This window comes from Cygnus atratus, chromosome 6 (genome assembly GCF_013377495.2).
Source record: "Cygnus atratus isolate AKBS03 ecotype Queensland, Australia chromosome 6, CAtr_DNAZoo_HiC_assembly, whole genome shotgun sequence".
Classification (NCBI taxonomy): Eukaryota; Metazoa; Chordata; class Aves; order Anseriformes; family Anatidae; genus Cygnus; species Cygnus atratus.
In genome coordinates this window covers 16,746,573-16,760,523 of record NC_066367.1, presented here as the reverse complement: position 1 = coordinate 16,760,523, position 13,951 = coordinate 16,746,573, and the positions used below count along the sequence as shown (strand labels likewise).

At 44.8% G+C, this 13,951-nt stretch overlaps 2 protein-coding genes across 2 annotated transcripts in view; both read right to left on the bottom strand.

Annotated features, from left to right (window-relative positions):
• Positions 1 to 3,616: 3,616 nt before the first annotated feature.
• Positions 3,617 to 6,477, bottom strand: IFT70B (intraflagellar transport 70B). Its single transcript, XM_035566962.1, has one exon. The coding sequence runs from the start codon at positions 6,150 to 6,152 to the stop codon at positions 4,152 to 4,154; it is 2,001 nt and encodes a 666-aa protein (XP_035422855.1). The 5' UTR covers positions 6,153 to 6,477; the 3' UTR covers positions 3,617 to 4,151.
• Positions 6,478 to 12,573: 6,096 nt separating this feature from the next.
• PDE11A (phosphodiesterase 11A) overlaps positions 12,574 to 13,951 on the bottom strand; it is a 129,394-nt gene continuing 128,016 nt past the window's right edge. Inside the window, exon 21 of the mRNA XM_050711656.1 lies at positions 12,574 to 12,735. Coding sequence (XP_050567613.1) covers positions 12,574 to 12,735 — 162 coding nt within the window. The remainder of the gene's footprint in view (positions 12,736 to 13,951) is intronic.

The window sequence follows — 13,951 nt, the reverse complement described above, 5'->3', positions numbered from 1 at the left end:
TGAAGATGCATGTTGTCCCAGGAGCAGTCACTCCTTACTTTAAGAGACAAGCAGAATTTAGCAGAGGCACAAAATTTGGAGGTTTTATTTGCTGAAAGTCTAAAGGGAGATGAAGGAAGAGAAGTGTGGGGGGAGAGAAGATGGATCTTTCAGTGCTTATCTTTCAGCCCACACGGCCGTGTTATCACATCCGTGCCCCAGATCTGGAAACCGTTAGTCAGGGCTGGACTCTGCTGCCATTGCTGGAGGATACAGTTTTGAACTCGGGCATCTAAAATAGGATGCTGTAAGATGCTGTGAAGCAGGATGCTCAGCTCAGCTGTTATTCTTGTAAATGTCACCATTTTTAGAGAAACAGCATTCTTCTCTTCCACCTCCTAATGGGGCTTGCTTACCCTGCAGAAATACCCACATCTTCCCTGAGGAAGTCTCTGGCCACGCTCCGCCCCCAGTTATACAATAAGAAGACTCTTTTGTCTCGGCTTTTGTATGTCTCAGTGTAAAGTCAGCCACCCCTTGATTACTGACATTTTTTGATCAGCTCTGACTGCAGGGCTGACCACAAGTGGCCCCGGCATCCATTACTTCTGCTCCGCTCTGCTCAGCTCCAGGTGTTTGCCCCCGGCAGCCCCCCAGGAATAGGGCCAGCTGCTTGTAGGTGGTGGGGTTTGTTTGCATTCTTTTAAATGAAAATAATGATTTTTGGTTACGAACAAAAGAAGGACTGTACTGGCTTAGGGCATTAATTTAGACAGATTTTACTGTGTTTCTAAGAAGCATAAACCATTATTTTGTGTCCTCCCTTTCCTCCAAATAAAACCGTATGCGTTTTCCTTTAAAAATGTATTTTGTGTGTAAGTCACATAGTGAAACATTAAATGCAGTATAAAGACAGTAATAAAAGTGGTTGTAACATTTATATATTTTTCATGACCAAAGTGCTTTGCAGTTGGAGATGCCATAAATGCATGTTTTGCACAGCAAGCAGCAATACACTGCAAAAACCTACAGTGGCTGGACCCAGCCTCTGTGGGCACCAGAGGGTGGGCAGCTGCCTAGGACAAAATGGGGGCCGGGGTGTCCATCCTGGCCATGGAGAAGCTGATGAGGAACAGGCTTTGGTGGCTGGGGTGGGAAATGCTGCTAGGAAGGGAGGAGGCCCAGCTGAGAAGCACCACATGAAGTCCTTACACAGCAGCAGAGGAGGAAGTGTGTCCCAGGTCTCCTCCTGGCATGTCTCAGTCCTGCCTCTTCCCTCTCTCCTTTCCGCATCAGAGGCCGCTTGGCATTGGGGTTGTAACATTCAGCACCACCTAACCTGCTAAGTAATCGTGGGTTAGGTCCAGGCCGGTCCTGGCTGCACACTTTGAGAGGAAAAGCAGATAGAAACGTGATGTAAGGGAAGAACAGGGAAAGTATTTCTATTGACATTTTCCCCGGGGTTTTTCAATGGTTGGTTTTTGTTTTGGTTTGGTTTTTGTACATCTGATTTGTCGCAGCAGGATGAAGCATATTCCAGAGATGCTGACTGCCCTCTAGCCACGCTTTCTGAAACAGCCTCATCTTGCATAACTGAGGAGCTCCATTTCCTTTCATGGGGATGTTTTCTCCAATTAGCAAAGTGGCTGCTCAGCCACTTTCTTCAGTAAATCCACCAAAGCTGATGTTGGCTCCAAAGCGCTTTCTGTAGGCACAGCCTTCTACCTGCCGCACGCATTTGTTTCCATGCTGTACACCAGCGTTTCACAAACGCTGTGTGGTCACTAGATGTGGGCAGAGTGTGTTAGAGCCACTTGTCAGAGCAGTGTCCCTCTTATGGAAGAGGAGACATTGCTTTGTGGACAGCATTGCTGCAGGTGTTGGGGTATTTGTTAGCTGCATTGGGAGGGAACAGGAAAGGCAGACACAGCGCAGGGAGCATCTCTCCCTGCAGTCCCTCCCCACACTGTGGCTGAGGACCCTGCCCCTTCCCCAGCAGCTGACAGAAGCAGGAGCTGTGTGCCAGAGCTGGCTGTGGACAAGTCTCTGTCCTGCTCTCAGTTCCCTTTAAAATTGCTCAAAGGGCATAGAACATTCTCACAAGCACCAATCTGCAGAGGGATTTTTTATTTTTATTTTTAAATGTCCACTGACTTTTACGGAATATGCACAGCGAATATGAAAAAAATCTCTGATGTTCCCTAAGTCATTGCCCATAGCCCGCACTTCATACTCCATTATGTGGTGTGACTTTTAAAAACTTTTTTTTTTAAAGGTCATGCTGTTTATGCTGCATAATATGTAATACAATTCTACTGTAAATTAGAAACATACTTTCCAGCCTGCTGCTGTGCTTCATGAAGGTGAACAAGATTTGAAATCACAGGTCTCTTCGTCATATGGAAGCAGTAGTGGAAAATATTTCAATATCATCGTAATGGGGGGTCCTGGATGACTTATGGACTAGTAACAAGCTACAGAGGCCGTTCCAGGACCCCTTGCGACATACTGCTGCTGGTCTGCCTACAGTAGAACGTTCTCCCATTGTTGACGCTAAAGACAACTGTGCTAAAGTTGATTTTACTTTGCTGTTAGAAGAATTTTTGGGTAAACCGTAACATTCCTAACCCACAGCCATCTACTTTAGCTATGGAGGAGATGCTCAGCCTTGATGAGTTTCTCTCTCAGGATAAAGCAGAGTTGATTTCCTACGTGTTGAACTAATTACAGGCATAGTCTCCAGATACACCAATTCCCTGGAAGGATTAAGTATTTCATTGCTTGATAGTAGAACAACTTTCAAAAAAATGCCGTCCTCTTCCTTTCCAGGTAAACGGTGGCACAGAAACTGGATTTTGAGAGACATGAAGTCTCATTCTGAAATTCCCATGACAGCTCTTCAGGTAGCCAGGGTCAAAGGTAAGCAAAGGAGTTAAAGCTACAGATATTTGACCCTTGTTTAAAAAACTTCAGGCCACACATTACTTCAGAAGGAATAATAAACAAAAAGGGGCACAGAATGAGATTTCAAAAAAGAGTGAAAGGTATTTTGATTTCACCTCTGTGTAGAACATGTAGTATGTCTGAAAAGGTATGGGAAGACTCTGAATAAAGTATCTGATACCAGTGTGATGGAAATGATAAGTAAAGGAATTAAGTAAATAAACAGGGTTTCAGAAAGCTATTGGAGAAGCAGGAACAGTAAGTAATACAAGGAGGAAACTGAGAAGTGGATTTCTTCCATTTAAGGTCAGAAGTGGTAAGTTTCACTTGAAATTGTAGTTATATGCTTTTCGAGCAATATGGAAAATAATGTAATTGTACATTTGCACGGTCTTGTACCAGATGCTGGTGTACTTAGAGCAAAGGGGCAGGCCAGGCCGCAAATGAAAGACTGCACATGTAGCGAGCACGTGCTGCCACACAGGTCTGCAGGCAACAGGTGCTACGTGGATGGTGCTGGCAAGGGGATGCTGGGGATCACAGCATGGGAAAAGGAAGCACCAGGCAGTGTCTCTATAGCTCCTTATGCCCACTCATGATGCTCTCCTTGGAATATATTTTTGGTCTCTGTATTAGGTCTACAACTTGCCAGAATAATCATGCATGATTACTGAGTTTACAACAAAAGGCAATGTTAATTTTTGTAGGAGTGATTTTTTATTATAAAGCCACTTTTAATGTTTGAATATACTATGAACACAGTCTGTGACATATTAAAAATAGCTTGAAAGAAGCAAAAGAAGGAAGTTTTTCACACACAGGCACAAATAAGAGAACTGAAATAACTCTGTTTCTTCAATATCTGTGCTAGGAGAGATGGTGAGCAAATTATTTTCAACTGTGAACAATGTAAAGAAACTTGGTGAAAATTTCACAGGGATAAAATATTTTACAGGTGAAAACTCTATGGTACTTCTGTAGTGCTTGGTCAGTGAATCTTAAGGTGTTCATGACGTGACTGAGAATGCCCCTAGTTATTTTGGTGCATGTTAATTTCACGCAAATATTTTATTTTCCACTGAATGTTGTTAAAATACAGGACAAAATATTTAAATGCAAGCAATCAAGAAAAAAAGCAGACCACTAAGTACTACCAGGGTAAGCATCACCCCACAATCTAAAAAAAGATCAGACACAAGATTCTAATCTCTACTGTACAGGAACGTCATTTACAGAGTCCATCCAACAATCTTATACATCAGTGCCCTCAAAAGCCTGGCTTCATACGTAACTGTATTTTTCCCACTGTGCATCCTCTTATCTTCGAGTGGCTGCTCAATGACAGCTGGGATGTTTCTTCCATACAGTTCACATTGCTTCAGAAACTGAATGCACTCTTGAATAACGCTGTCACGTAGCATGATCATGTGCTTGGACATATTCTCCAGCAGGGACAGGAAACACCTTTTGGCATAATACCACGTATCGGTGCTTAGTTTTTTGTTATACGGCTCCAGGCTTTTAATGACCCTTGAAATCCCGAAGTCGTAGTTTCCTTTCACGCAGTAAAGGGTACCAATGACTAGATTGACAATGCAGAGATGGTAGGTGTTTTTCTCAGGATCACCATAGGACAGTTGTTCTTCCCCCTTCTCAATCTTCCTCATCAGTTCCTCGGCGTCTTCGTTCTGACTTGTGAGGATGTAGGAAACACAGAGATTAGCCAACACAATGGCACTAACGTGGAGAATGTTGTCATAGTGCTTTTTAACTATCGGCTCATAGAAGCTAATAGCCTCTTTATACTTGTTTTCTTGCATGAAGAGCACATGAGCCACGTTGAGCTTCCATACCTCATATTCATTACAGAACTCTACCGATTTGCGGAATATCTTTTCTACCATTGTGTAGTTCTTCATGTCCCAGTAAATCTTTGCCTGGGCCATCAAGACAGGTATATATTTGTCCAGAGTCTCATCGTACTCATTAACGGCCTTTTTTACAGCTTCATCATCCCAGTTTTGCCTAGCTTCCTGTACCTGCTTCGTGAGTTTTCTCAGCTGCTCGGTCAGCATCCCTGCTGAGTCATCTAGCTTGTGGAAAGCCTCCTCGGGGGCAGTCTGACAAGTAATAATGGCATCCAGGAAATTGTACAAGTAAGGCGTGAGCAGTTTGTAGGTCAAATGGGCATTCTCTGCCAACACATCAGCCGCCAGGTCATAGTACTGATGCTTGCAGTAGAGGAGCAGCAAGTTTCCAAAAGTTTCTGGCGGACAGGGGTTCTGCAGCAGGAGAAACTGCAGTTTTTCAAACCCTTCGGTGGGCTGGCTGTCCATGTTCATCAGCGCTTGGTTGTGCAGCGTGACCGGGTCCAGCTCCTCCTCCGCCCGGGGCGGCATGTCTGTGAGCGCCTCCTGGGCCGCCTTCAGGTTGTGCAGCTGGTACTCGATGGCAGCCTTGAGGTTGAAGGCCTCCACAAGGGCCGTGCGGTGCAGGAGCAGCGTGTTGCCCACGCTACGGACGTCGATACCCTCAGTGCTCATGCCCACGCTGAGCTCGGGGTGCTGGTGGATGCCGCGCTCTATTATGTCGGAGATGTGCTTGAGGGCGGGGGCATACTGCTTGGCGGCGTAGCAGCACAGCGCCATGTTGTAGGACAGCTCGGGACAGCAGCCCAGCACCTGCATGGCGCCGGCGAACTTCACGCTGGCCTCCTCGTGCCGGCCCTGCCGGTACAGCAGGCAGCCCAGGTTCACCTCGGCATCGGCCCGCTCCGAGGGGTCCTGGGCTGCCCCGGGACCACCGCCCTCGGTGGCTGCGGCCAGCGCCTCCTCCACCAGGCTCTCGGCCGCGGCCAGGTCGCCCTGCGCGTAGCGGACGGCGGCCTGCAGGCGCAGCGCGCGGCCCTGGTAGGCTGGCCGCTCCAGCAGCGGCCCAGCGGCACGCAGGGCGTCGCCGTAGAGCCCGGCCTTGTGCAGGGCCTGCGCCCGGTACAGGCGGTAGGCGTCGAGCTCGGGGTGCAGCGCCGAGAGCTGCTCGTAGCACTCTGCCGCCGCCGCGAAGTCCTGCAGCTGGTAGTGGCAGTAGCCCAGCAGCGAGAGGCCGCCTCGCGAGCGGCAGCCCCTCTGCAGCTCGCGGCTCAGCAGCGCCGCCGCCTCCGCGCAGCGCCCGCCGCGGATCAGCCCGTACACCACGGCCGTGTACTGCCCGTCCGACACCGCCGCCTCCATCGCCGCTGCCGCGGCGACGGCCCCGCGCCCCGGAACGGCTCCGGGCAGCGGCAGCGGGAGGCGGCGGCCGCGGGGCGCGCCGGGAGCTGTAGGCGCCGGGACCCGGGGCCGGGAGCCGGCGCTGCTGCTGCTGCTGCACGGCCCATGAGAGAAGGGGCAACGGCACGGCCCTGCCAAGGTGCTCTGCTCGCCTTCAGGCAAACTGCGACGGTGGCCGAACTCAGCTGTCCCTCAGCTCTGTACTTAATCCAGCAGCTGCCCGAAGTCAACAAAAATCACCAAAATCTATTGCCTGGAGAAATGAGTTCCCCTGCCCACCTGCACGAGAAGGCCGAAGGTGCCGCTGGCACCCAGAGCCTGGCAATAGATGCACCAGCCCCGGCACCTGCTGCCCTCGCTGGCCTCCGCCAGGCTCCCTGACCCGACAGGCCTCGTGCCCAGCAGTAGAGAAGCGCGGCTGAGGACAGACAATAGAGCAGGCCAAACCCGCCGTGTGCCCACATCAGCTCTGCCACATCGGAAAAGCCACTTTAAGGGCCTAATGCTGGAATAAGATGGGTTTACGGTGGCTGAGTCCTTGCTTTTCTAGCAGCCACGATGCGAATGAGACCTGATGCCTTAGAAAGAAATTGCATTTTCTATATCCGCCTATCATTTTCTGTTCCCCTTTGTGCTTTTATCTTCCAAGTAATAAACCGGAGAGTTTAATAACAGTTCTACAGCAGCTAAAATAGAAATAGTGTCCTTAAAACACTACTTAGACTTAAATATTTTCCTCATTTCAGTATTTCCTGCAGCCGACAAGAATAGAGAGTAAAGTTAAAATTTACTGATGTTTTTCAAATCCTTTATTTCTAAACCTTGAGTAATTGACTTTAAGTACTCCTAAGTAGTGATACTATAAGAAAAAGCCCTAAGCTAAACGCGCAGCCCTAGAACACAGGACAAGAAATATTTTATTGATGTCTTGTGCTTTTTGAATATGAAATCTTTACAAGGTGTCAAGAGCTTAAGTTTGTAAAGGCTGATGGAAGGAACAATGCTGGTATCCTAACAGAATCTGACAGCTCTCCTACTGCTTTAAAAGCTTAGATCAAATATTTTCCTACTTTCTGAAATTGCTTATTTCAACAGTGTCCTTTTTCCTTGGAGGGAACTATAGTTTTTTTTTTGTGGTGGTGGTGGTGGTGTTTTCCCCAAGGGTACATGGTATTTCTACAGAATAATGACATACCTGGTATCACAGACTTGTACTAATCTGTATATTTTTTATACGAGTAAATAGTTCTGTTATAGTCATTGGCTAGATTTGGTTTCTGATCGTTCCAGAATAATGCCAAGTGCAGCTGGTAGAGTTAGGTTTGCTCCCAGGAATGAGTGCTGCAAGGTCATGCTTCAAAAATTGTATTTGAGCTGCTCAGTCACATGTGTTTTCACTGCTCTTCTATTTGCGTAGTTCAGAAATCAATACAATACAGCTCTGATTCATTCTGACAAGGTAGTTTCAATGAAAAATAAATAAAAAAAATAAATCACAGGAAACCATTAAAGTGATTTATTATTTTTAGAGAGACCAGTAAAACCAAGTTGTTAATTTCAAAAACATGCTTTAAAAAGCTGAATCAGCATTGGTTGATCTACTAAAGCAAAACAATGAGGGTAATTATCTTAAAATGCAAAAAGGAAAAGAAGGCAGAAGTCTTTCTCAGTATTCATTTTTGAAAGTATATAGGGTACACTTGCATTAGAAAATACACACACTATTTCTGTGCATGTGTCAGTTGTTTCCCATACGCAAAGATTCAAAGCTTACAATGGTATTTCCCACACAACTGTAAGATGCAGTGTCCAACACACTTATAAATTGGTAATTAAGTACAAGATGATCCAAGAAAGAAAAGGTAACAAGCGATACACAGTATATATTCCAATACTGTCACATTCAAGTCATGAAAACCTCTGGAGACTCTCCTTTCAGCTGATTTATACCTCAAATTTCATTGTTTTCTTAGAAACCATTCACACGATTTTACTATTAAAATCGTCAGTTTCTTGGAAAAGCCAATAAAAACATGTTACACTCTACATTTTCTTGCCCAGAACATTCTTAGCATTGGAAGTGTCTGTTAACATGTTTTATGTAGCCTTGAAAGAAACCTGTTCTAATCTGTACTCAGTGCATAAACTGTCTATAACTTGTTTAATCATATGGGGGGAAAATAAATATTTGGCCTGCAGGCTGAAACACTCCAATTTTTCTACTAGGATTAATTAGTCTAAATATTAAAAATGATCTCAGGCACTGCTGGTTGCAGTTTTCAAAAACAGTTTGTGAGTACTAGTATTGGCTGTGCTGATAACTACAGGCACGTTATGAAATTGAAGTGCACTATAAGAAGGAGCAATTAGCAAGGACAACAGTCTGGAAAACGCAGCTGATGTACCAAGGACACCATCTGAATGAATACCTGAGCTAAAAAGAAACGCGCTCCTCTACTCTATAGTCATTTTCTGCAGGGCACAAAACATACTAATGGCCTTCTCAGCAAGATCCCTGGTCCGGCAAAGAAGTAAGAGCTATGACAGAGCTAGATGGGGAGTTACGTGTCTAACTGCCACATTAGGCATCCAAATTAAACTTTTGTGAGCTTCTGCTGCTTAACCTTGTGTGTGACACAAAACTGTGTCCTGCCAGAAGCAGATGTCTAGGTCTTGATCAAGTTATGAAGTTTTCTTTTGCCTGTAGGTCCCAGGCTGGGAGAAAGGCAAAATGATGGTCCACTTTGAGGGCAAATTGTCTGGTTGTACTATGGCCAAAGACACCTACCTCTTACCCATCTTGTCTGTGGGAGGTGGGAAACCCTCCTTCTGCCTGATGTGTAGGAGACCCTCTGGCCCTGGTGGTCTTTGCCTCGAACAGTGCTGGGTTTCCAGCTGGGGTCACAGTGTTGTGTTGCAGGGGCTTGCTTTAACCCAGGAGGATGCACCCAGGGCCCCTCCTGTGCCACCAAAACCCTTCGGCTCTGCGCAGCTCCCCAGGAGCGAGGTGCACACAGTGGCAGCACCTGGCAGACCTCCTGTCTCCTTGCTGGGCACCTGTAAAGGGCTTCCATGGGAAGCCCTTGTGGCTCCCTCCCAGACGGTGGGGAAGAAGGTGCACCTGCAGTTTGAAGCCTGCTCCAAACCAAACAGGGCTTGAACACCAGGCTCCCTTCTGATGGCCCTAAGTGATGCTGTAGCATTTAGACCTGTTTTCTTTGGTGAGGAAGGGTTGATTTTGGTCAGCAGTCTCACAGGTAGGAATCCTGAGTGGAATTGCTGCCTGTCCAGAACTATTTTTGAGGACTGCATTGCAGCTGAACTGGCTCAAAGCACCTCTGGGGGAGAACGCAGGCCCTGTGACCCTATGGACGTGCCTCATGTTCACTGCATTTTAGCACTGGAGTTGCAAATACTTGAGTCCCCATTCAAGGCAAAATTTCCACTAACGGCAGGGGCAAGGAAGGGAGGACTCTTCTCTTGCTGAGCCAGAACAGCCTGTGGTGGGCATCTCCAAGGCGAGGCCACGTGGGAGGCACCCTACTAGTACTGTGCTGGGTAACAGTGGGCTCTCCGTCCTCTTCGCCCTGTGTCCTTTGTCCTTGCCTCTGCTAGTCCTGTGTTTTGTATGCAGCCACAGAACTAGTGTGATTTCAATGGGTTTTCATCTGTGCTCGTGCAGTCAGCAGGGAAACAAGTCGAAGGAGAATTCCGATTTCCTAACCCATAGTCATCTCGTCTGTGCTGAGTATGTCTTGGGATAGTAAGCACTAGTTAAAAAATGTTTCCCAGCATCTTAAATACGAGAAACTTGGAATATGCTTCTTTACCTGACAAAGAATTCCATAAAGGATTTTCTTTTTCTCTCAAACACGAGTCTTTCGTTGATGCCTAAACTGTGTTAAAAACATTTAGCATGTTTTAAGATATATATTTTTTAAAACTGAGCTGTATCACTTTCGGACATCAAATTCTGTTCTGCGATACGTCACTGTGACCTCCTGATTTCAGCAGGGTTGCTTCATTTTTCCTGAGAACAATTTGATAAGGATCTAACTGTGTGCTCTCATTTTCTTCCTTGTGATGGAGGAACGGAACCAAAACATTAGTCAGCACTTTCTGATTTTTGACCCACAATAGCAAAGATACCAAAAGACAGGAGAAATAGATGGAGGCAATTACAAACAGTCACTTGATTGATGGTTGACATTGTTAGAGCTTCAACTGTATGTCAGGTTGCGGTGGTGCTGAATTCCCATCACTGCCGGTGGGTGTTGCCATGGGCAACAGCGCACTGAAGCCAATAAAAAGGAGAGGAAATGAGGGGAAACTCAACCTTGGGGGGAGCCGGAGGGCACGCGCTATAAATTATGTTACACTTAGCAATATGCAGTATCAAAATTCAGGAAAGCTATGTGTACCTGCCAGCAGTACTATGTCAATTCCTAGTATGTGTTTCTCCCATAAAGCATGTGTTACAAGTTTTATATGGCTTTATGCTTACTATCCTGCATCTATCTTTATTCAGGAAAGAAAGAAGTGGTAAAATAATAGCAGAAACATTTCTATTTGGTGCATGTATTCACTGCTGTGCAATCTGGATCCCTGCTCCTTCCCTGCTTCTTTGTGATAGAGAAAATGATGTGGTTCAGTTGCATGGTAACATATTGGCTTGCAACGGTACTGAAATTCCCAGCTATTCCCCTATACATATGATTAATAGCACAGAGGGTTTTGTTTTGTTGTTGGTCTGTGTTCTCTTTTTTTTTCTTTTCTTTTTTTTTTTTTTAAGGAAGTGATCAGCAGATTTGTTGTTTCTGTTTGATTATCAGACAGATGTAGTCAGCTTTTCAAAGCTGCTAACAACTCACTTTCATTGGAAAGCAGGAAGGCTCCTTATAGCATCTGGTCCACTGGGCCAGGTTCTGATTTCCATGAGGCTGGTGTCAGTTCAAGGTACCTCCATGAAGTAAGTGGACTTTGTCACAGGTGTAAAATTAAGCTGAATTCAGCTTTAATTTCTGCTGCCAGACAATGCTATATTTAGCATCGCATTTTTCATGGAGTACAAAGGCTTTTCTTCTCCCATGAATGGGAACTCGTAAGCACTGCAACACGACTCCTCTTGTGCCCCGTCAAGCAGCAGAGAAAGCACCCTCAGTTCGTAGATCACAGTTTTGCTACCCTAGTGATCCCTGTACTAATGGAAGGAGACCAACTTTCACATAATACCAGCATCATGACATAGAACTGGACATGTTTGGTTTTGTGACCTATCGTGTTTGATTAAACTTTAATGAACCCCTCTACTGCACATGTCTATGTGTGACTCTAGGACTGCACTAGCTGTAATAATAACCATCTTAAATTGTACTGAAAGAACTGCAAGAGAAGAGGTAGTCAGTCCAATGATACTCTTTCTCTCCGTCATTTCAAAATACTCATTCAGCTGCAGATTATACTAGAAAGGCTTATCCATGGTCCAGTTTTCAATATAATATAAACCTGAAGCATAAGGCAGCAGATTTTCTTTTTTATTTTTATTCTATTTTCATTGAAGCCCATTATTTTTTTCCTTAGGGGACACTGTAATTTAAAAAACTGTGTTAAAGGAGTATTTAAAAACAAACAAACAAACAACAACCCTCTAAAATTACCATGCAATATTTTGCTTTTATGCAAGCTTCCCATTGCTGAGAAATTTACTGCATTGTTAATATGAATTTCTCAGGGAAGCAGGGACAGATTGGTATTTTTAAAGATAATAAAGTTTGTTGTTAAATGTAGCAAAGGTAGGCAATTCTAAAGGCCCTGATCAATCACTAAGAAGCTTTGTTGTAAAAAAATACTTCTTTAGAATACAAAGCAGGCTTTTCAGAACATCCAGGCATAAAAGAGGAGGGAAGAGTGAGAGAGGAACATCACAAAAGCAGGCATAATTGATTCATAACATGTACTGAAGAGATGCAAAACAATGTAATTACATACTATTCTGCTTTCCTGCAGCTCCTTGCATGTGAATTGACCAGCTTGCATCCCAGTTCTGCTCTGTATTATTAATTTTATTAAGCTGCAAGTTCTTATATTTCAGTCTGTTGTCAGCTTTACAGATTTTTACAGCAGCAGTTGAAATGGAGCGGAGCTGAATGAATGCTTCTTGTGCTGTCTTCCATGTCATTTCGGAAACCAGCGCAATCTCACCGCAGGCCTTCCCTTCAGACTGACTAAAGCTCCGAGTAAAACCAAACTAGGCTGCCATCAAGATAATATCCGATCAATTAAGCATGTCTCTGAAAGCATTTCTTAAAAAAAGTGGTGTGCCAAAGCTTACGGAAGCCTTTCAGACAGCTTTTATCATAAATAGACATTGACATTTGCAGGCTTAATTTATGTCTTTGAGAGACACGGTAAAGCTAGAGGAAAAGGAGGTCGAGGATGCTGCCTGAGAAGGAAGTCTTTTTTGGTGCAGCTCCTCCCATTTACCTCTGTTTACTGCCACAGAGTCCAGCATAGGCTTCAGTTTCGCATTCAGCTTCACTAGAGACTGGAAGAAAATAAAAAAAAAAAAAAGGGAGGGGGAGAGAAAAAAAATATTGATGGTATTTCTAGTCTGCTGATGGACAGACTAGGGAGTAACGTGGTAAAAGGAGCCTGATCTGCACCATGCCCCTCACCCTCCTCGCCCCTGGCTGTAAATTCCCACGTAGGTAAAATTTTTCATTCCCTTTGAGATTTCTTTATCTCATACTCATTTGACTTGAGGCTTTAAGTAAGCCATCAAAAATGTCAAAAAAAAGCACATAAGGTGGCAGAATTGCCGCACAACTACTAGAGCTTTCTTGTAATCCTTACAGATAGTCCTTCTGAGGCATCCCCCAAGTGCCTGGGGCTTCTTGGTTACTGGTAGCTATGAACTAGTTGGATGACAAGCTGGACAAAGCTGAAATAAGCTTCAGATTCTCCCATGTGCTAGCTTCTTATTTCCTGCTATAGATGAGTAAACCACAACAGTACCAGGCTTTCCAAAGGTGGCAAAAAAATCCCTTTCTGTGTCCTCAAAGAAAAAAAAAGAAAGGTTTCTTTTTAAATTCCACTGAAATCACCTCTTTTCTACATACCCAGTCCAAAGCCCACAGAAGCCAGTAAGAGTCTTTTATCTGTTTTCAGCTGGATTTGAATTAGCCCCCAAATGATATAATCCCTGTGCTCTTTTGCTAGAAGTTTATTTCAACTTCCTCTTTCATATCAAATGTTTCTGTGGAAAGACAGTAAGTGTTTCACATGGCTTTGTCCCTACATTGAAGAGAGACAGAACCCCATCAATAGCAGCACACGATGCAAAGAGAGGGTTAACAGCTGCCCCCAGAGTGGCCATGTGCTGTGCTGGTTCAGGACAGAAGAAGTATTTTTCTTTTGCAGCTTTTTTCATTGGGAAGAAATGGGTTTTGATGAAAGTTGGGTATTGCACTTTCTCTGATAGCATGGAAACTACATACTTGCCATTTGAAATAAAGGATTGGTGCAAGGAAAAAAAAGGATGGAGAAGGCAGCAAAGGTTTATCTTCTAAAAGTGTAGAAAATTATAATGAAAAGAAGGGAGAACAGAAAAGGAGAAGGGAAGAAGGTACCTTTGTAGTTGATTATTTTCTTTTTATTTTTTTTTCTTTTTTTTGTGTGTGCTTTAAATAGCAGGCCTAACAGCAACCACGTTAAATGGTCCCCAGAGCTCAGACACCACTAAAGAACTGGACTTTTTATAG